The sequence below is a fragment of the Carcharodon carcharias genome, chromosome 20 (assembly GCF_017639515.1).
Source record: "Carcharodon carcharias isolate sCarCar2 chromosome 20, sCarCar2.pri, whole genome shotgun sequence".
Taxonomy (NCBI): domain Eukaryota; kingdom Metazoa; phylum Chordata; class Chondrichthyes; order Lamniformes; family Lamnidae; genus Carcharodon; species Carcharodon carcharias.
In genome coordinates, this window is record NC_054486.1 from 110,676,966 (window position 1) to 110,698,709 (window position 21,744).

Consider the following 21,744-nt stretch of genomic DNA (forward strand, 5'->3'; position numbering starts at 1 on the left):
GCCTTACTCCTATCTTCCCCATTTTAACAACAAACACAACTTTTAATGACGAGAAGCAAAGCCAACGCACCGGCCTTGTCAATATTTAGTGGGACGTGGTCTGAATGAAGTGAAAATCCAGGCACTTTTTCTTGATCTTCAGCAGTATCGATACCATCGCCCAACCCCACCCAACCCATGTCTTGGGAGTTTAACTGGGAAAGATCATGTTAAGAGACCGGGTACTCTGTGATGAGTGGCCCATCTCCTGACCGCCTCAAGGTCTCTCCACCCATCTGCGAGGCTCAGGTCAGGAGTGCAATGGAATACTCACCCTTTTTTTGTTTGGGAGAGGTTTGAATTGGGATTGAATCAGAAGAATCATGGATCTGAATCATCGAAGAAGGAGGAGATTATTTCGATGACCTTCCTGCTATTAGAGCTGTTTTGTTCCTTTTGGGCACAGCTGCCTGGTTTTATCACATCACGGATGGAATATTCAACAAATATCAGCATTTCTATTTTTCTTTACCTTCCCAAATAATTTAAACTTGTTCTCTTGCTTAGATGGGTGTGGCTGCAACACTGAAGCAGCATAGCACCATCCCAGGCTGAATAGTTAGTACAAGTGCTGCCTCTAAGCTCCCTATTGTTTATATCCAGGGGACAAATAAACATAAAAATTGCTCTCTTGCCCACATGTCCATCCTTGGCCTGCTGCATTGTTCCACTGAAGCTCAACGCAAACTGGAGGAACAGCAACCCATCTTCCGACTAGGCACTTTACAGCCTTCTGGACTGAATATTGAGTTCAACAATTTCAGATCATGAACTCTCTCCTCCCTTCTCACCCCCTTTTCCAATAATATCATTTTTTAACAAATATATTTTTCTTTTCCCACCTATTTTTAAATTTATTTCGATCTATCGTTTCATCTCCACCTTTTAGCCCATTTCGATCCCTTCCCCCCACTCCACCCCGACTAGGGCCATCTGCTACTAGCTTGTCCTGCTTGTTACCCTTAATGTTCCCATTAACACATCCTTTAGGTAATATCACCACCGTCAACACCCCTTTGTCCTTTTGTCTATGACATCTTTGGCAGTCTCTTCTTGGCCTCCACCTATCACTGGCCCCCTATTGAGCTCTCCTGTCCCACCCCCGTCTACCAGCTTATATTTCACCTCATTTCTATATTTTTTAGTTCTAACGACATTTCAAGTCCATATGACCCTTCAACTGTATCCCTCTCTGCAGATGCTGTCAGACCTGCTAAGTTTTTCCAGGTATTTTTGTTTTTGTTCTAGATTTCCAGCATCCGCAGTATTTTGCTTTTAACATAAAAATAATTGTTCCATGATCAAATCCATGTTAATTGCATATTAATTGTGTTTATTTATCCGCAGGTGGTGGGAATTAGTTGGGGATTCACTTGTGCTCTTATAAATATACACAGGCTGTGGTTGTTGGATTACGAGGTGTGTGCTTGTAATGTGTAACTTTTGTAAATAAATATCTATGAAAGTGTGTCAAGATTGGCTCCAGTTCTATCTTTTGCCAACTGGCTTTCTGGAATAGGACAATCAAGGCTAAATATCAACTAAAGGGTTAAGGGGTGATTTAACAGACATTTTTAAAGATGATTAAAGGAGTTGAGAGAGAGAAACTACTTCTTCTGATGGGGATTCCAGAACAAGGAGCTTAAACTTAAAACTAGAGCTAGGGGCATCCAAGGATGATGTCAGGAAGCACTTCTTCATACAAAGAGTAGTGGAAATCCAGAACTCTTTCTCCATCCCCACAAAAAAAATGCTTTTGAGGCTGGAGGGCACGGGTTGTGGTTGTGTGTGTGTGTGTGTGTGTGTGTGTGTGTGTGTGTGTGTGTGTGTGTGTGTGTGGGGGGGGGGGGGGGGGGGGTGTCAGATGAAATTTCCAAACTGAGATTGACAGGGTTTGTTGGGTATTAAGAGTTGTGGAACCAAGGCAGGTAGATGGAGTTAAGATACAGGTCATCAATGATCTAACTCAATGTTGCTACAGGCTCAAGGGACTGAATAACTACTTCTTCCTATTTTTGTATGTTCCTATTAAAATTCTACCCGGATACTCTCAGTAGCAAGGTGACCTTTGCCCATAGACAACAAGAGGCAGCAAAATGAATTCTTACCTCCAAAGGGTAGAGGAACTTGAAGTCACTCTCCTGCTGAGAAGCTCTCTGTACAGCTTTGGCCAATTCAACAGCTCCCAGACCACCTTCAGCCCAGTGGGTGCACTTCACAGCATCGAACGCACCCATTTCCTTGGCTGTGCTGCACACCAGCTCGAGCTCAGCCTCTGTATCTGTTCTGTAGGACAGGAACAGCTGGTAACACAGGCCAACCCAGGCGACTCAGAACTGGATATTCCAAATAAACATCCGACTAGTCTTGTCATAGCAAGATACCAATGAACATGACCTACACAGAACAACAGTGCACCCCTCACCACAGTAGCAGCACACACAGGGTTCACTCCCCAGAGTTACGTACGAGTTCACTGCTCACAGCTGTAAGTTAAACTAGGACAGCAGACAAGGCCACGGTTTAACATGTCATTTGAGGGATAGCGCCTCTATCAATGCAGCAACTCATTCAATGCTGCAATGGAGAGTCCATCTAGATTACTGCTCAAGTTCTAGAGCAAGTCTCAAATACCCGCCCAACGCCTTGTCTGTGACGTGATGCGCTGACTAAGGGGTGACTGCTTACTTGAAGGCATTGACAGCTACCACCACTGCAACTCCGAACAAGTTTGCGTTCTCGATCTGTTTACGGAGGTTACTGCAACCCTTCCCCAACAAGTCCAGGTTCTACAAAAAACAGAGGAGAGATCACAGTCTGGGTCAAGTATCAACAAACACACAGAGCAGGCAACTGTAATGTGCAACTTAGTCAAACCAAAACCAGCACAACACATTCATCAAGTAATTGTGTTGCTCAGAACATGATCAAGAGTGAATTTATCAGCAATTCTGTGGCTGTTTGCAATCCTTGATTATTCCAGAGTCTGTTTAAGGTTCAACCCTCTTGTTTATCCTAATACAATATAATGATAGTATAACCTCAAGAATGTTTAAACACTTCAACCCATTCCCACTTCAAACTGTCTCAATTCCCTTTGCCCAGCCCAAGAAACTCCAATTCATTCACCCCATCTGCAGAGACATATCAAACACATGACACAGGGAAACATAACCCATCAGAATTTACCTCTTCAATATATTCCTTCGGCAGAGGAACACCTGCTGTCACCTATAATAAAATCGTGAAAAGGAAATGTTAAAACTTGTTTTGAAATATGGCCATGAAAGAAAGGCTTACATTTCTACCAGCCTTTCATCACTAAAGCCCAAAACACCCCAGAGTACAGAGCAGGCAATGAAAGAACTCAGCAGGTCTGGCAGCATCGGCGGAGAAGAAAAGAGTTGACGTTTCGAGTCCTCATGACCCTTCTCTGTCGAAGGGTCATGAGGACTCGAAACGTCAACTCTTTTCTTCTCCGCCGATGCTGCCAGACCTGCTGAGTTTTCCCAGGTAATTCTGTTTTTGTTTTGGATTTCCAGCATCCGCAGTTTTTTTTGTTTTTATCTCAGGCAATGAAAGAACTCTTCGAAACGTATTCGCTGCTGTAGGAAAAACAGCAGCCAATTTGAGCATAACCAGCTCCCGAAAACAGCAATGAGGCGGTAACCAGGTCACCCGGCTTCTGGTGATGTTCAGGGATAAACTTTGGCCAGAACACTGGCGAGCACTCCCTCTGTTTCTTCTTTGAAATAGTGGGTTGGAATCTATGATGTCTCATCTGAAAGTCAGCACCTCTGACAGTACAGCCTTCCCTCGGTACTGCACCGAAGCCTAGATTTTGTGCTCAGGTTTCTGGAGTGGAACTTTAACCTACGACCTCCTGACTCTGAGACAAGAGCGCTATCCACTGAGCTAAAGCTGGTGCCTTCTATAAGCTCCACTAAAATCGTCTTTTGGAGAAAAGAGGCATTTCAAAGTCATTAATTTTATACCTTCACCACTGAGCTCGCAGGCTGCTCACTAGCCCAAGTGTTCTATTAAATCCCAAACTCACTATCTAGCCTCCGTTACAAAGATCACCAACCTTCATCTCAATAATAATCACCTGTCATCTGCCTCTGTCCCAGCTCACCCCCACTGAAATCCTCATTCACATCTTTGTAACCCATGCTTTCCTGGCAAGTCTCTCAGCTTTATCCCCCCGTCAACTTCAGTTCATCCAAAGCTCTGCTACCCTGCACCTATCATCCTCAGTGCTCACTGCCCCACGGGCTGCTGGCCTGGCAATGCCTTGATTTTAAAAGATTCAATCTCCAGTTTCAATCCCTCCATTGCCTCATTCCCTTTCTTCCCCTGTGGACTCCTCCATCCAGCCCTACAATACCCCCAAATTCTCTACTCCTCTGAATTCTGCACCGTGAACACCCCACCATGCTCCCCTCAGCTCACCCATGGTGGCTGTGCCTAGCTCCACACACGGGCATTCCCCTCTTCTAGCCCCTTCAGCTCCCTTGCCCGCTTTTTAATTTAAAACACACCCTCTGCGACCAGGCTTTGTGTGGTTGCCTGATCTAGGGGTAAAGCCAGCAAACCTATAAATCTGCATGGCCCTGCTCCTGCTGCCGTGTCGAAATTTCTGAATTGGGCTGCTCAACTGTAAAAGGAGCTGGAGTAAGCAGGTTCGCATTGCTACCTGGCTGATGTTACAGTGCTCTCAAGTAGATGCATAGAAAAATAGAGGCAGAAATAAGTCATTCGACCCTTCAAGCCTGCTCCACCATTCAACATGATCATGGTTGATCCTCTTATCTCGATGTCATACTCCTGCTCTCTCCCCATGTAACCATGATGTCTTTAGAGTCAAGAAATCTATTTCCTTCTTAAATATATTCAATGACTTGGCCCTCACAGCCTTCTGTGGTAGAGAGTTCCACAGGTTCACCACCCTCTGAGTGAAAAAGTTTCTCCTCATCTCAGTCCTAAATGGTCTACCCCACATCCTGAGACTGTGACCCCTTGTTCTAGACCCCTCCAGCCAGAGGAAACATCATCCCTGCATCCAGTCTGTCCATCCCTGCCAGAATTTTATACGTTTCAATGAGATCCCCTCTCATTCTTCTTAACACCAGGCCCATTCTTCTAAATACAGGCCCAGTCAGCCCAATCTCTCCCCATACAACAATCCTGCCATCCCAGGAATCAGTCTGGTGAACCTTTACTGCACTCCCTCTCTGGCAAATATATCCTTTCTTAGGTAAGGAGACCAAAACTGTGCACAGTACTCCAGGTGTGGTCTCACCAAGGCCCTGTACAGCTGCAGTAAGACATCCTTGCTCCTGTACTCAAGTCCTCTCACAATGAAGGCCAACATACCATTTGCCTCCTTAACTGCTTGCTGCACCTGCACGCTTACTTTCAGTGATTGGTGTACACGGACACCCAGGTCCCTTTGTATACCAACATTTCCCAATCTATCACCATTTAAATAATACTCTGCCATTCTGTTTTTCCTACCGAAGTGGATAACTTCACACTTATCCACGTTATACTGCATCTGCCATGTATTTGCCCACTCACTCAACCTGTCTAAATTGTCTTGAAGCTGCCTGACATGACTCTGCCCTGTAAGAGATTGAGTGTCATGGTCAGTATCTCCGGTAGCACTGACAAATATTTCCCTTACACCTCGACGACGTTCATTATTCAAGCGTTAAAAGGCGCTGCAAAAACGAGTCTCGCTTGTTGTTCTTACCGTAGGGCCCCCGCCATGCATTTTCAGAGCCCTCACAGTGGCAACCAGCACGACCACATGGGGACGCAAGCCCGAGTACCTGCACTTAATGTTGAAGAACTTCTCCATTCCGATGTCTGCTCCAAATCCTGCCTCCGTAACTACATTTAAAACAGGACGGAAAATTAAAGAGGTCCACGGACAGCGAGAAATACACCAAACTGAAACGGAAATGGGGCGATACATTTGTGGACAGTAGTTCAGGTGTTTGTAAACCAATATCCATGCGTAAAAGGCTCCTTGTGCTGATGTCGCAGGCCTATAGGGCAGGTGGCAATGCTGCAGTGACAGTTTCCTGCCACCATGTGGAGCTGGTTGGGTGACGAGCTGAGGATCGGGAATGCTGGTGATTGGGACCTGCAGAGTGAAACTGACTGTAAAGTACATGGGAACTGGCATTGGCTGGTTTTCCCCTCTCTAACCCAGTGCCAAGGGGAGGAAAAGTGCAGGGGCCAACTGCTGCCACCCTACAAAACTGAATGTTCCCCCTCCACCCCCCTGCAGAGGTTTGCTAATCACAGAATCACACAGTGCAGAAGAGGCCCTTCGGCCCATCGAGTCTGCATCGACATGTGAGAAACACCTGACCTACCTCCCTAATCCCGTTTACCAGCACTTGGCCCATAGCCTTGAATGTTATGATGTGCCAAGTGCTCATTCAGGTACTTTTTAAAGGATGTGAGACAACCCACCTCCACCACCCTCCCAGGCAGTGTATTCCAGACCGTCACCACCCTCTGGGTAGAAAAGTTTTTCCTCAAATCCCCCCTAAACCTCCTGCCCCTCACCTTGAACTTATGCCCCCCTTGTGACTGACCCTTCAACTAAGGGGGAACAGCTGCTCCCTATCCACCCTGTCCATGCCCCTCATAATCTTGTACACCCTTGATCAGGTCGCCCCTCAGTCTTCTCTGCTCCAACGAAAGCAACACAAGTCTATCCAACCTCTCTTCATAATTTAAATGTTTCATCCCAGGCGACATCCTGGTGAATCTCCTCTGCACCCCCTCCAGTGCAATCACATCCTTCCTATAATGTGGCGACCAGGACTGCACACAGTACATAGGATTTTACAGCACAGAGCCATTCAGCCCATCTTTTCTTTAATTTATTCCTTCATGTGACGTGGGCATCACCGGCAAGGCCAGCATTTGTTGCCCAGCCCTAACTGCCCTTGGACTGGGTGGCTTACTAGGTCATTTCAGAGGGCAGTTAAGAGTCAGCCACATTGCTGTGGGTGTGAGATTTCTACATACTAAAAACTTCAAGGGATATGGGGGTAGTGCAGGAAAATGGTTTTCAGGTAGATGATCAGCCATGGTCTCACTGAATGGTGGAGCAGGCTCGATGGGCTGAATGGCCTACTCCTGCTCCTGTTTCTTATGTTCTTGTTGTGAGAAGCCTGAGGTAACTCAAGGAGAACTTGGTTATTGCTGGGAAAAAAAGAGACGTGTCGAAGCTTTTCGTCTTACACTCAACAGGACACTCACAAGAACACCAATATAAAGGGGAAAACAACAATTTACACTGCATGTGAAGAGAGTGCTGATTGGCTGGCAAGTGGCATTGCCATGGTGAATGCACAGCTGATAGTGCCTGACAGTTAACTGCCAAGCATTGTTTGAAATTTAAACCAGGCAGCTTGACCCTGATTGGTCAAGGAGAGCCCTGATTGGTCAAGGAGAGCTCTCGCTGAAGCTTTTGTTTGTTTTGGCAGTCTTGGAGTACTCGGCAGGGGACGGGTTTCAAATCATTTTGTAAAGAATCAAAACGTGAGTGCAAAAAATATCCCTTTACCCACCTACAAAACCACCAGGCCCGACAAGTTTTAAAGCTATTTCGTCAGCCAGGATGGAGGAGTTTCCATGTGCGATGTTGGCAAAAGGTCCAGCATGAACAAACACGGGGGTCCCCTGTGAATAACACACACACACAAAATCAATCAGTCAGTGGTCATGTCTGGACTGGAAGCACAGATAGCCATGTCTACGACATACAAACCACCAGAGGACCGAATGACCTGTTTCTGCGCTGTAAATTAGGCGACACATCACTGACCAGGTGAAGGGTTATTCCCACAATTAACCCAGAAATCCAGAACATTGACAACAAACACAGGCAGTGCTGTGAAATGAACAACTTATATTTATACATAATAAAATGTCCCAAGGTGCTTCACAGGGGAGTTATAAAGCAAAGTAGGTCACTTAGCCATGTAAGGAGATATTAGACAAGATAACCAAAAGAGTTTGGACAATGAGGAAGGTTTGAAGGAGTGTCTGAAGGGAGGAAAGCTAGGTAGAGAGAGATAGAGAGAGATGGAGAGGTGTAGGCAGAGCTAGGCTACTGAAGGCACGGAGCCACCAACGGTGAAGTGATTTAAAAATCGGGATGACAAGGGACCAGAAATAAAAGAATGTAGAGGTCTTGGGAGGATGGTAGGGCTGGAGGAGGTTACAGAGATAGAGAGGGATGAGGCCATGGAGGGATTTGAAAACAAGAATGACAATTTTAAAATCAAGTGGACCAAAACTAGTTAACCAACTACTCTCATCATTAGAAGCTTTTAACTGACCATTTCAAACGGCGATGCAATGAACTATGGAAATGACAGGGAAAGACCCTCTGGTCCATCTACCCTATCCATGAAAGATGCGATGCATGATTAACTTATACAGCGTGTCAAGGGGTTGTGGGTTCAAGTATCCTGTTATTACTTTATGCTCCTGGTGTGAACTGTGGCTCAGGGAGTAACACTCTCACCCGAGTTGGAAGGTTGAGAGTTGAAGTTTCACCGCAGAGACTTGAGCAGTAATCTAGGCTGGCACTCCCCCTGCAGTACTGAGGGAGTGCTGCAAGGACAGAGGGGGTGTTAAACCGAGCTCTGTTTGACCTCTCCAGTGTAAGCAAAAGATCCTACAGCCACTACTTTGAAAAAGGGCAGGGGAGTTCCCCCTGATTAATATTTATCCCTCACCTGATCGTTTGCATTGCTGATTGTGGGAGTTTGCTGTGTGCAATTGACTGCCATGCTTCCTACATTACAACAGCGACTACAATTCAGAAGCAGTTCATTGGCTGTAAAGCACTTTGGGACATTCTGAAGTTCTGACAGATAGTATAGAAATGTAGGTTCTTTCTTTTATTAGTAATATTAGTTCAGTCCTGGACCTCCGTCTCAACAAACAATCGTTAAAGGATTATTCCACATTGATCAAAGGTCCCATTTGCGTTTTCTATCCATTTAATATTCACTCTTTAAAAGCAGCTCCAAGTCGCTCACCATCCTGACTTGGAAATATGTTGGCCGTTCCTTCACTGTCGCTGGGTCAAGTTCCTGGAACTCCCTCCCTAACAGCACAGTGGGTGTACCTACACCGCACGGACTGCAGCGGCTCAAGAAGGCAGCTCACTACCAGCTTCTCAAGGGCAACTAGGGATGGGCAATAAGAATGTTGGGCCAGCCAGCAACACCTACATCCCATGAACAAATAAAAAAAAGAGAAAAAAAAAGAGCTACACTAACAGAGAAAGTCACACATAACTTGGAATTTTAATTAAATGTAACCCTCATCCTCTCCCCATCAACGTGAAGTTAGCAGGTTTAACAAGACATAAATGTGTTAACGGATATGAAGGAAACAGCACAAACCTCCAGTGTCTGCATGAGGTTGGGTTTAATGGCATCCTTCATCAGCACAGCTAAAGCTCCACTGATGCCCTAGAGAGAAAAATAACAATAACTGATCAAGATCTTCATTAGTACGAGTCAGATTCACAACAGGGAGGAATGCGGTGTGACTAACTTCCACTGCTACTTAGAAAAAAAGATTTACTTCTTCATATGACGGAGCCTCCAATTCCAAAGCTGTAAGGAACAACCAACAGCCAACTTAACAACTCGAGCCACAGGTCATGCAAACACAAGCAGGCTATTTAACTTGGATTGTGAGCGTCGAGGTCAGAGTAGTGGGTACGTGGAACGGAAGCAGTCCATTCGCTGGATCAATGTCTCGTTAGGAATGGGATCCCAGGTTACAGGGACATGGACAGGCAGCAATGAACAAATATTTCACAGAAATCAGTATCTCCTGTCAGCACCATGGAAACATTATCCGTGACAGCTGAGTGAGCAGCTGTGACAAACAGGAGGTGGGAAAAGTGGAGTTCAGTTTAACCATCTTTCAGGAGCTAGAGGATCCTCGAGCCTCCCCCTGTTTTGAAAACAATAGATTTTTAGTACAAATGGTTATGGAGCCAAGATGGGTGGATGGAGCCAAGCTACAGATCAGCCACGTCCTCCTGAATGGCAGAACAGGCTCAAAGGAATGAATGGCTGCCTCCTCTTCCTAAACACATCTATCGGTGTAGTATAATGGGTAATAGTTATGGTGATGAGTGAGTGAGGTGAATCGTGATGTAACAGTGACATCAGCAGTCATGTGCTCGAGACCCTATCGGGCGGGCGGAATAGTCTATACCCAAGAGAGATGTGCCTACCCAGTAGCTCCTCGTCACGTGTACAGTGTAAATAAAGTCACTTGAAGTAACCTACCCGAGTCAGGGCAGAGTTACTCAAGATAAGATAGGCCCCGCGACAAACATGTGAGTCATGGTAGCAGTGGCGGTGACACCAATCTAAGGACAGGTTGGTGCCATCGACAGGAGACCCACGACGATAAAATGGAAGGAAACCCTGCTACAAGCAAGAATTGGGAAACGTACCCAAGAGGGAGGCACACTGGAACGCGGTGGCGATGTCAGCAGCAGGCGAGCAGTCTCTGCACCTTCTGCAGCTGTTTAACAGTCTCCAGGGCCCACAGAGAGGTCAGCATTGGGAGTTACGGAAGGAAGCTTCCTAAAGTGTGGAGCAGCATCGACCAAAGAGCAGGAACACCAGGACAGTTCATCCCTCCGCGCAGTAGGGCCTATCGTTGACAAGGTCATCCTGAGACAGGGGGTGGAAGAGACCTTTGCAGACTTTGAAACTATCCTAAAAGTATTCGCGGCATATTTTAGTACAAGACGAAACTTTGTTTTCAAGCGAGCGCGATCCAGGAATCCTAAAGACCAGGGGAAGCCGTTGAATCTTTTCTTACTGACCTGTGCAGGTTTGGTCATTGTTGCGAGGATGTGACATTGAAAGACAAACTTATTCGCAACCACGTTGACATCAGAGTCTGCAACAAAAAGCTGTCAGATTTTTTCTTTCTGACAGCCTCACACTCAATCCAACCCTTCAGTATATTAGAGTCTGGATAAACGTAGGGAGTGAAATTGGCCTCTAGTCCACAAGTCTGCTCGTCACTTAAGACCGAAGACGGCAGTCCCACCCACTCAAAACGGCTAAAAGACCCACACCACACCAGCCACATTCGCTGCAGCCCCAAAAAGCAGCACAGATGGCAAGATTGCCCAGCAGCGGGTGCCGAGTGCGTCCCATGCGGAAAGACAAGAGACTGCAAGTGGTTCTGTAAATTTAAAAATTCCATCAAAAGGGAAGAAAACAACAGAATATCTATGACATACAGATCACTCAAAATATTGGGCGTAAGCAAAGAAATGACATCACAGGATCATGAACAAGACTTCTGGTCACTTTGGAAGTTAAATATTTTAAAACTGACAACTTGACACAGGAGCTGGTGTTACAATACTGGCTGACCAATTTGCATGGCTCAAAACAATTCTCATCCAGCCATCAAACTTAAACTCTAAGGTCCGGGTGGTACGAGTCTACAAGTGAAAGGGCATATTATTGCCACCCTTCACTACAAGGGGCAACGAATTACAGAGACCCTCTATCTTGTGCACAATCAAAGCATTTCTTTACTGAGTGGAACTGTATGCAGGCCACTGGCATTCTGCACATCTGAAAAGATAAGACTTTGTCCTTTATTTGCTCAATGCCCCAGATCGCACTACCCACAGTGGTAGCTGCCAATGCTTCCTCAACAGGCCTTGGAGCTATATTCAATCAGGTCCAGGAGAATAGCAACAGAAAACCTGCCTCCGGGGCGTTGACAGAAACAGAGCAATGCTACGCAACCATAGGAAAGGAAGCACTGACAGTGGCTTGGGCAGCAGAGGGATTCTCAGATTACTTGATGGGTTTGCTTTTTCAAATTCACACTGACCATAAACCGCTGATCACCCTCTTGGATTCCAGAGAGATTGTATAAAATGCCCCTATGTATCCAATGATTTATGCTTCGGTTGATGCGTTACCGGTATGCAGCTGTGTATGTGTCAGGAAAACTGCAGACCACAGCCTTATCCAGAGCTATGGTGGATCCAGGCGTTACCCCAGGACTTCACACTTGTTTCCGAGGTGGAAGTATTCACATCAATCATAATGAATTCCCCACCAGCCTCTGGATGAAAGCTGCAAGAGGATCGGAAAGCACAGAAGAAAGATGGAGTGTACCCAGATCAGGAAATTTTGCCAAGCAGGTTGGTCAAAATACAGTCCGACTGACCAGCTCCTAACAATAGTGGATGATCTTCTGGTCTTCAACAAGACGCACTGCAATAATTCACCAAGGCCCCTTCGACAGCACCTTCCAAACCCACAACCACTACCATCTAGGACAGGGGCAGCAGACAGATGGGAACACCAGCACCTGGAAATTCCCCTCCAAGCCACACACCACCCTGACTTTGAAATATATCGCTGTTCCTTCACTGTCACTGGGTCAAAATCCTGGACTCCCTTCCTAACAGCACTGTGGGTGTACCTACACGACATGGGCTGCAGTGGTTCAAGAAGGCAGCTCACCACGACCTTCTCAAGGGCAACTAGGAGTGGGCAATAAATGCTGGCTCAGCCAGTGACATACACATCCCAAGAGTGGGAAAAAAACACCGCCTGGTAATACCCAAGACTATGAGAGAGGAGATTCTTCATAGAATCCATGCTGGCCATTTGGGAATAACGAAGTGTAGAGCACGTGCACATCAATCTGTGTGGTGGCCAGGCATTTCAAAAGCAATTCAAGATTTTATCTTGTCCTGCCACATTTGTGCAATCAATAACCAAACACCCACAGAGCCTTTATTATCATCCAGTTCCCAGGTAGACTTTCATGGCAAAGCATACCTTATTACCGTTGGTTAGTATTCCAGGTGGCTGGAAGCTAAGCTACCAGACTCCACATTACGATGGCTGAGGTTGTGATATGGGCATTATGGAACATATTCTCCGTGCATGGGTTTCTGGACAAAATCATTTCGGATGATGGGCCACAATTCGTGAATGAACACTTCAAAAAAATTACAACTATGGGGTCACTCATGTTACTAGTTCTCCTCTCCACTCACAGGTGAATGGAGAGGCTGAAAGAGCTGAGAAAACCATCAAAAAGTTAGTGACCATGAATTCTGACCGGGATTCAGCTCTACTGAATTACAGAGTTACACCATTAACTAATGGTTTTTCACCAGCAGAACTGGCCAATGGCTGGAGACACAAATCCCTTTGTTGCAACAGAACCTGCAACCCAACATTACAGCAGCCAACCATAAAAGAGCGATGAACTTAGAGAACAGCCTACATGAAAAGCAGAAGAACTGGTAATAACTCAAGGCATAGAGGCAAGACTCTAGCCCCCTTAATACCAGGACAGAAGGTCTGGATTCAAGATTGAAAATCTGAAGGCACAGTCCTTCAATGAGCAGAACAACCATGTTCTTATCTCATCCAAACACCCATTGCGCATTTTCAAAAGATTCAGGAAAGTCCTGATCTTCTTAGTGCCCACATGAAGACATGTGTTTGATTGCCATATGCTTTGGGATGAAGGTCTGAAGAATATGTCAATCAACTCACAGAATGTTGACTCATCCAGTGAACCAGTTCAAGATCATCACCAGCCATCCCACCTCCCCCCACTTGACAGTCACAAGATCAGGGAGAGTTGTGAAGGCAACGTAAAAGCTTAACCTGTGAACTTTGTGGACGCTGGGGGGGAGGTAATGGTGGTGTAAATGTAATGTAAATTGGTTTAAGAAATAGTTTTACATTGTTATTAAAGAAGTTGACATTATACTTGGGGAACGTGTAGTATGATGGTTTAATAGTTATTGTAATGAGTTAGTGATGTGTATCATGATGTAACAGTGATATTGCAGTCATGTGCTAGAGACTCTGTAGAACAAATGAAATAGTCTGTACCCAAGAGAGATGTGCCTACCTTGCAGCTCATCATGTATATACTGTATACAGCTTAAATAAAGTAGTTTGAAATAACCTTCCTGAGTCAGACCAGAGTTACTCAAGATAGGCCTCGTGACCAACAAACAAAACAATCTAAAAACAAAAAACTGTGCATGCTGGAAATCCAAAACAAAAACAGAAATACCTGGAAAAACTCAGCAGGTCTGGCAGCATTTGAGGAGAAAAGCAAAGTTGATGTTTCGAGTCCTCATGACCCTTCAACAGAGCTATTTAGAAATAGGAGAAGGGTGAAATATAAGCTGGCTTGGTGGGGGTGGGGGGAGAGTTGTTGGGACAAGCAAGCAGTGATAGGAGGAGATAACCAAAATATGTCACAGACAAAAGAACAAAGAGGTGTTGAAGGTGGTGGTATTATCTAAAAGAATGTGCTAAGTAAGATTGGATAGCAGGACAAGCAACGTACAGCAGAGGTTCCTCCAGTTTGCGTGAGAACACCTTTGGTCTGTCCGCAAGCATGACCCAGATCTCCCTGTCGCTTGCCATTTTAACACTCCATCCTGCTCTCATGCCCACATGTCTGTCCGTGGCCTGCTGCATTGTTCCAGTGAAGCTCAACACAAACTGGAGGAACAGCACCTCATCTTCCAACTAGGCACTTTACAGCCTTCCGGACTGAATATTGAGTTGAACAACTTTAGATCATGAACTCTCTCCTCCATCCCCAACCCTTTTCCGTTTCTTCACCCTCCCTTTTGTTTTTTCCAATAATTTATATAGATTTTTCTTTTCCCACCCATTTCCATTATTTTTAAATGTATTCCACCCCACCCCCACTAGAGCTACCTTGCTTGTCCTGCTCTCCAATCTTAATTAGCACATTCTGTTAGATAATATCACCACCTTCAACACCTCTTTGTTCTTTTGTCTGTGACATCTTTTGGTTATCTCCTCTTATCACTGGTTACTTGTCCCAACAACACCCCCCCCACAAACCAGCTTATATTTCACTCCTTTCCTATTTCTACTTAGTTCTGTTGAAGGGTCATGAGGACCTAAAACGTCAACTTTGCTCTTCTCCGCCGATGCTGCCAGGCCTGCTGAGTTTTTCCAGGTATTTCTGTTTTTGTTTTACAAAACAATCTGCCTCTTAGGTCCAGGCGTGCAACCAGCTTCAACATGGAGAAACCTATTCTCTACTTTCTCCTCTCATCTCCTGTTGGTACACGCATGTGCCTCTCCTCATGGCCTGGTCTTCATGTGTGAACCAAGGACAGTAAACACAAAGTGGCTATTCCTTTGCCAGTGGCATCACAGCCCAGCTCTTACCCATTGGAGCCTTGGTGCCTGTGCAAATCATGAAGTCGGAGCATTTAAGAGGAAAGAAAGGTGGGTATGTGGGGCTCAGCATGACCACACTTTCAAAGAGCCAGCACAGTACAATGGATTGAATGGCCTCCTGTGCTGTAAGTTGCTAATTTTTATAGAAAAAAAAATGTTGTAGGATAGAGTGGGGAGCATGGTGTAAAATTTCTGCCATTTCACAATCTATACGTGCACATGCATATTTAGACAGATAGTTGAGTCAGTTATTTAGCAGCCTTTTTGCACAGGTCTTAGCTGCTGCTTTGTAATGAAGTTTTAACTCCACAAAAAAAAATAACAATTTTCCAAATACATCAGAGAAAGAACCGTGTTATAAGATATCACTGCGTACTGAATACATCGGCTTTCAATTATGTTCATTTTCTGCTCACTGAGAGACAACGTAATTGATTTCCTAAAGCCTACACAAACCTCACACATCAGTATGTGGCCCAAGATTACATTTTGTCAAAGATAATTGGTTTTGACTGTTTCCTTTCCTCTCTCTCAACACGAAAAGCTGCAAACGCATACGTCAAATCAAACAATTGAGATGCGGTAGCCATAATATATCAATTCTGCTATTGCAGAACAAGTTTGACTGTGTCTTAAATACCTACCCCATCAACAGCAGTGGGTGAACAGAACCGAGATCAAAATAGGGGACCTTAAACCCCACAGCCCCCAATCCCCACATCCTTCAAATAAGATGTCAGGCAGACAGACCAGAATTGATGATAATGTGCTATCAGTTCTCTCAAAATGTTCCACGCAATCAATAACTCTGGAGTAGCTAGCAGGCGTAGGACGTCAGATCCTTCACAAAGAGGGTATAGGAGAGTGAATATTTTTAGGGAGGGTGAGAGCAATTGGGGGAGATGGGCACAACGTTTGTGCAAATAACAGGCCATTCAACTCATCAATCCCTGTCAGTCTAGAATCTATGCTTTATCTTCTTGCCTTACCTCTCCCTTCCCCCACATGATTTGCAACACTAACACCTACCCAAATGACCAGGAGAAGGCAGGCGAGGGAACTGCTTTCAACTCTTGCACCCCATTCAGCGCTGTTAAATATTAAAGGAAGGCTCAGCTTCCTTTGCTGGGAAGGAAGTGTAAGGCGTTCACATTTGGAGACAATTGCAGTAACATGGAATTAAATGGACAGTTTTAAAGCAAGAATGGAGTCTAAGGAATAGCTAATCAGCAGTTTTTCCATGGTACTAGGCCCACATGATTCAATTTGCCATGGAGATGGATGTTGAGGGGAAGGGTTTCTAGGATATCCCTGAAATTCACAGGCAATCTAACAAGGTCCGGGAGAGGGAGCAGCTGGAGGCTGAACATCTCCATGGTTCACCACACAGGATTGTGGGTAGGAGCTCGTGCTCGGAGTGAAAAGACCAAATTTGTGAGGGTTTGAAACAAGGCTGGTAGATTCACCCAGCTTGCTCTAGAGGGATGATCTCCAGGAAAAAAACTTACTGTGAAAGACAGTTCTGGGGTTAAAAGTTACCAGACTGGGAAAGGAAAGGAAAGGAACGTAAGTAAACTGTTGAGAGCCAAGAAGGGACTGGCTTGGAGAAAACTGAATGTCTATTTAAGGGGTATGTAAAGTGTAACTGTGAATGGGTTTCTCAGTGGTGTTAAAAGGGAAACGTTCTGCTTGGTAATTTAAAGTATAAATTACCTACAAAAATAATATTTAGTCAAAAGTGATTTTAGTCTGTTTGTTACAGTAAAAGTCTTAAAATGTGAAATCATGTCAGGTTAGCCTTTCAGTTATTAACTGGAAGTTCAAATTTATTTTTCAACGTTATTGGTCCCCACAGGGGATCGTCACAGTGGAGATGAATTGGCAGCAACTGTTGGACCCCCAGCTCATTTCCGATTTCTCTTCTGTCTTTCCCAAGGATGTGCTCCTCACAGGATGGGGGCTGCCAGGCTCTCCCGGAACGTGGACTACGCGACTGATGCTTTAATGGAGATACTGGCCTTTGGAAGGAAGGTTAATCCAAGATCTCACATTAAAGCTTCCATAGCACTGCTTGAGGAGGACAAACCTCTTCCAGTGTCCTGGCTAACATTCTTCCCTCAACCAACAACTAAACCTGGTTAATTGATCATGTATTGTCTGGCTGTCTGTAAGACCTTGTGTGTAAAATGACTTCCCCACATCACAGTTACTCTGCTTCAAAGTAATTTGTTGTATGTAAAATGCTGAAAGATTATTACAGGAGGACGACCAGTTTCTGATCCAATGAATGGCATCAAGTGTCGACTTACTAAATCGTCCGTGGTTACTGGCTCTCCTTTCTTGTTGGAAGCAACCACCATCTTGCCCAGCCGCTCTCTCATGTCCTTCAAACTATTGGTCAATGCCAGCACTGCCATTATCTCACTTGCCACTGTGATGTCGAACTGTGTCTAAAATTAGTAATATAAACAAACCAATATTTCATTACACACAAGTTCCTTAGGCAGGACAAAAAAAAATTGCACAATAACTTTATCACAATAAGCCTACACCTCCTAATTTTCTTGGAGCAAATTTTTATTTTCAAGTGAACACTTTCTAATTTGTGTCAGGGTCAAGCACCCCCAGGACAGGTACAGCATGGGGTTAGATACAGAGTAAATCTCCCTCTACACTGCCCCCATCAAACACTCCCAGGACAGGTACAGCACGGGGTTAGATACAGAGTAAAGCTCCCTCTACACTGCCCCCATCAAACACTCCCAGGACAGGTACAGCACAGGGTTAGATACAGAGTAAAGCTCCCTCTACACTGTCCCCATCAAACACTCCCAGGACAGGTACAGCACGGGGTTAGATACAGAGTAAAGCTCCCTCTACACTGCCCCCATCAAACACTCCCAGGACAGGTACAGGACAGGGTTAGATACAGAGTAAAGCTCCCTCTACACTGTCCCCATCAAACACTCCCAGGACAGGTACAGCATGGGGTTAGATACAGAGTAAAGCTCCCTCTACACTGTCCCCATCAAACACTCCCAGGACAGGTACAGCACGGGGTTAGATACAGAGTAAAGCTCCCTCTACACTGTCCCCATCAAACACTCCCAGGACAGGCACAGCACGGGGTTAGATACAGAGTAAAGCTCCCTCTACACTGCCCCCATCAAACACTCCCAGGACAGGTACAGCACAGGGTTAGATACAGAGTAAAGCTCCCTCTACACTGTCCCCATCAAACACTCCCAGGACAGGTACAGCACAGGGTTAGATACAGAGTAAAGCTCCCTCTACACTGTCCCCATCAAACACTCCCAGGACAGGTACAGCACGGGGTTAGATACAGAGTAAAGCTCCCTCTACACTGTCCTCATCAAACACTCCCAGGACAGGTACAGCACAGGGTTAGATACAGAGTAAAGCTCCCTCTACACTGTCCCCATCAAACACTCCCAGGACAGGTACAGCACGGGGTTAGATACAGAGTAAAGCTCCCTCTACAATGCCCCATCAAACACTCCCAGGGCAGGTACAGGTTAGATACAGAGTAAAGCTCCCTCTACACTGTCCCAGTGCACTTCAATCCCAATTCTTGATAAAGCATCATCAATAGGTAATTTCCACTTTCTGACTGACCTTGTGAAAGCACGGTGCTAACAAGATCAATCGCTTTTTCTAAACTAGATTTTTAAAAGGCATGAGGTAGGGATGGGTGCTACCCATGTAGAAGCTGCGGACTGCAGCCACACTAATAATACAACACTTTTTGGCTACATCACAGAGTACATTCATACAAGCATTGCTACTGAGTGGCCAGAGACAATTACTAGTTAACTCCAAATCTGATGTGATGTAATAACCCAGGTATAAAGCTAGAGACTAATTAAACCTAGTGGAAGTTCCAATGTCCTTTATCGCCCTCCTAAATGATGCCACAGGCAACTATGCAGATCTCCATCAGGCTGGAAGGGTGGCAGATACAGTTCTACATGGCGAAGGTTATTAGTGCATGTTCTCCCTCTCATTATGTCACTTTCACCCGTGACACTGAGAGCTTATACCTTTCAGGGACTGAATAGGGTGGCAGTTCCTTTCTCTAGAAAAAGGGGTGACCTGAGAGTGATCTTTAAGATTATGAACGGAGCTGAAACAGTAGATTTGGAGGAAATATTATCACTTTTGGAAGAAACCAAAACGAGGGGCCATAATGATAAGATTGTGACTAATAAATCCAATGGCGAGTTCAGGAGAAACTTCTTTACACAGAGAGTGGTGAGAATGTGGAACTCGCTACCACAGAATGCAGTTGAGGCAAATAGCACAAACGTATTTTTTTTTTTTTAATTCATTCCTGGGATGCAGACTTCGCTGGCAGGGCCAGCATTTGTTGCGGAGAACAGTTAATAGTTAAGCTGTGGGTCAGGAGTCACGTGTAGGCCACACAAGGCAAGGACAGCAGATTTCCTTCCCTAAAGGACGTGACCCAGGTGGGTTTTGGTGACAATCAATTTTTTTAAATGAAGTAATTGAATTGAAATTCCACCAGCTGCCGTGGTGGGATTTGAACGTGGGCCCATGCATTACTGGTCCAGTCACATTGCCACCATATCACCATCTCCCCGTATATCAGAGGAAGCTCAATAAACACAAGGGTGAAGGGAACAGAAGAATACTCTGAAAGAGTAAGGTGAAGGGGGTGCTGCAGGAGGTTCACATGGAGAATATAAATGCTGACATGCAGCCGCTGGGCTGGATGACCAGTCTCTTGTGCTGAATGATGCGATTTCTAATGGGACTTCATGAAATGCTCCATCCATAACTCAACCAGATAGAAATAAGACAATTTGGGTGCCTTGCAGTTAGGGATATGGCTGCTGACCCAAGGAACAGCTTAGTCTCCCTTCAGCCTGGCTCTAAGAGTGAGGAGGATAAGGAGAAAGAGGCAATGAAATAAAAGGCTTACTGTTCTGGTGTATCCCTTTTCAGTACTGGACTGGCCGATCGTTATCCTCCTCAGGAACCTGTCGTTTGTATCCATCACTTTAAAACATAAAATCTGCGTGTGAGAGACACTAACACGGTGAACAAACACGTCTCAGTTCTGACAGCAGGTCACTGAACTGAAACATTAACTGTTTCTCTCACCACAGGCGCTGCTGGAGCTGCTGATTATTTCCTCTTTGTATTTATAAATGAACATCCCTTACTGTCAGACAGAATCAGCAGCCGATTTGTAGCTAATGCCTGGGACAGCGAAGTCACACTTTAGGGGGAAGCAGGATTATATCGAGAAGAGGGATGCTTTACAGGGTGGCGGGGGGGAATGGTGGTGCAGTGTGGGCGCTTGCCCACATCACAGTGGGAAGGGGTGGGGTCACAGCAGGGTGGGAGGGCGGGTCACAGCGGGGTGGGGGTTGCGTGGGGGGGATCAGCGGGGTGGGAGAGGGGGTCACGGCGGGGTGGGAGAGGGGGGTCACGGCGGGGTGGGAGGGGGGGTCACAGCGGGGTGGGAGGGGGTGTGCGCGTCTGGGGTTTACACAGGGCACACAGATTACTGAGCGAACGCAGTGACAACAAAATCCTGGTTAAATTTCTGTGATTAATTCCCAAACCTCAGCTCTGGCATCAACAACAACTTGTAATTTTTTACAGCGCTTTAAATTTATTAAAACATTGGGTCAGGTGGGCTAAAAGCTTGGTCAAAGAGGTAGATTTCAAGGAGCGTCTTCAAGGAGGAAAGTGAGGTGGGGAGGTTGAGGGAGGGAATTCCAGAGTTTAGGACTCAGGCCTGGAATGGTCAGAGCACAGGGGGTCATTTGGCCTGTCGAATCTGCACCAGCTCTCTGCAAGAACCATTTCGCTAGTTCCACTTCCCTTACCACTACAGAAAAATGCAAGTGATGGACTCTGAATGGGAGCCACGACGCATTTGTGATTGGATACAGGGAATGCTCAAGTTATACAGGCCGAGCGACATTAAAAAGACAAGGATACATAAAAACCTGATAGTAAATGCAAAATAGAGAGGAGGCAATAGACAGGAGTGCAGAGTCACAGTCAGAACTCCCATGGCGATGAGGCAGGTAGGGTGGGGTCAGCACAGAGTATTGTCAAAATACTGCCCACAGTTAAGGAAGGGTTCAGTAGAGGCTGCCTACGAGGCCATCGTATTCATTGTAACATAAACCACATCCATAAGGTTGCACTTTAACACACTGCAGATTAAAAGCGGTTTTAATACCTCGTTGCCAAGTAATAGTATCAGGTTCAATATCCAGCCTCACAAAGCGATCTCTTTCTTCGTCGGTCAGTGCAGTGGGCTCACTTTTATTAATTCCTAGTTTCTGGGGGAAGAAAAAAAAAAAAAATCGCAGATTTGAGAACCGCAAGTCACAGA

At 45.5% G+C, this 21,744-nt stretch overlaps 1 protein-coding gene across 1 annotated transcript in view; it reads right to left on the reverse strand.

Annotated features, from left to right (window-relative positions):
- Nucleotides 1-21,744, reverse strand: part of mthfd1b (methylenetetrahydrofolate dehydrogenase (NADP+ dependent) 1b) — a 73,458-nt gene that overhangs the window by 13,856 nt on the left and 37,858 nt on the right. Inside the window, exons 16-24 of the mRNA XM_041214792.1 lie at nt 21,589-21,691; nt 20,311-20,387; nt 17,657-17,797; nt 9,486-9,554; nt 7,635-7,746; nt 5,795-5,934; nt 3,229-3,270; nt 2,728-2,828; nt 2,148-2,325 (exon numbers count right to left, since the gene is read on the reverse strand). Of these exons, the coding sequence (XP_041070726.1) occupies nt 2,148-2,325; nt 2,728-2,828; nt 3,229-3,270; nt 5,795-5,934; nt 7,635-7,746; nt 9,486-9,554; nt 17,657-17,797; nt 20,311-20,387; nt 21,589-21,691 (963 nt within the window). The remainder of the gene's footprint in view (nt 1-2,147; nt 2,326-2,727; nt 2,829-3,228; nt 3,271-5,794; nt 5,935-7,634; nt 7,747-9,485; nt 9,555-17,656; nt 17,798-20,310; nt 20,388-21,588; nt 21,692-21,744) is intronic.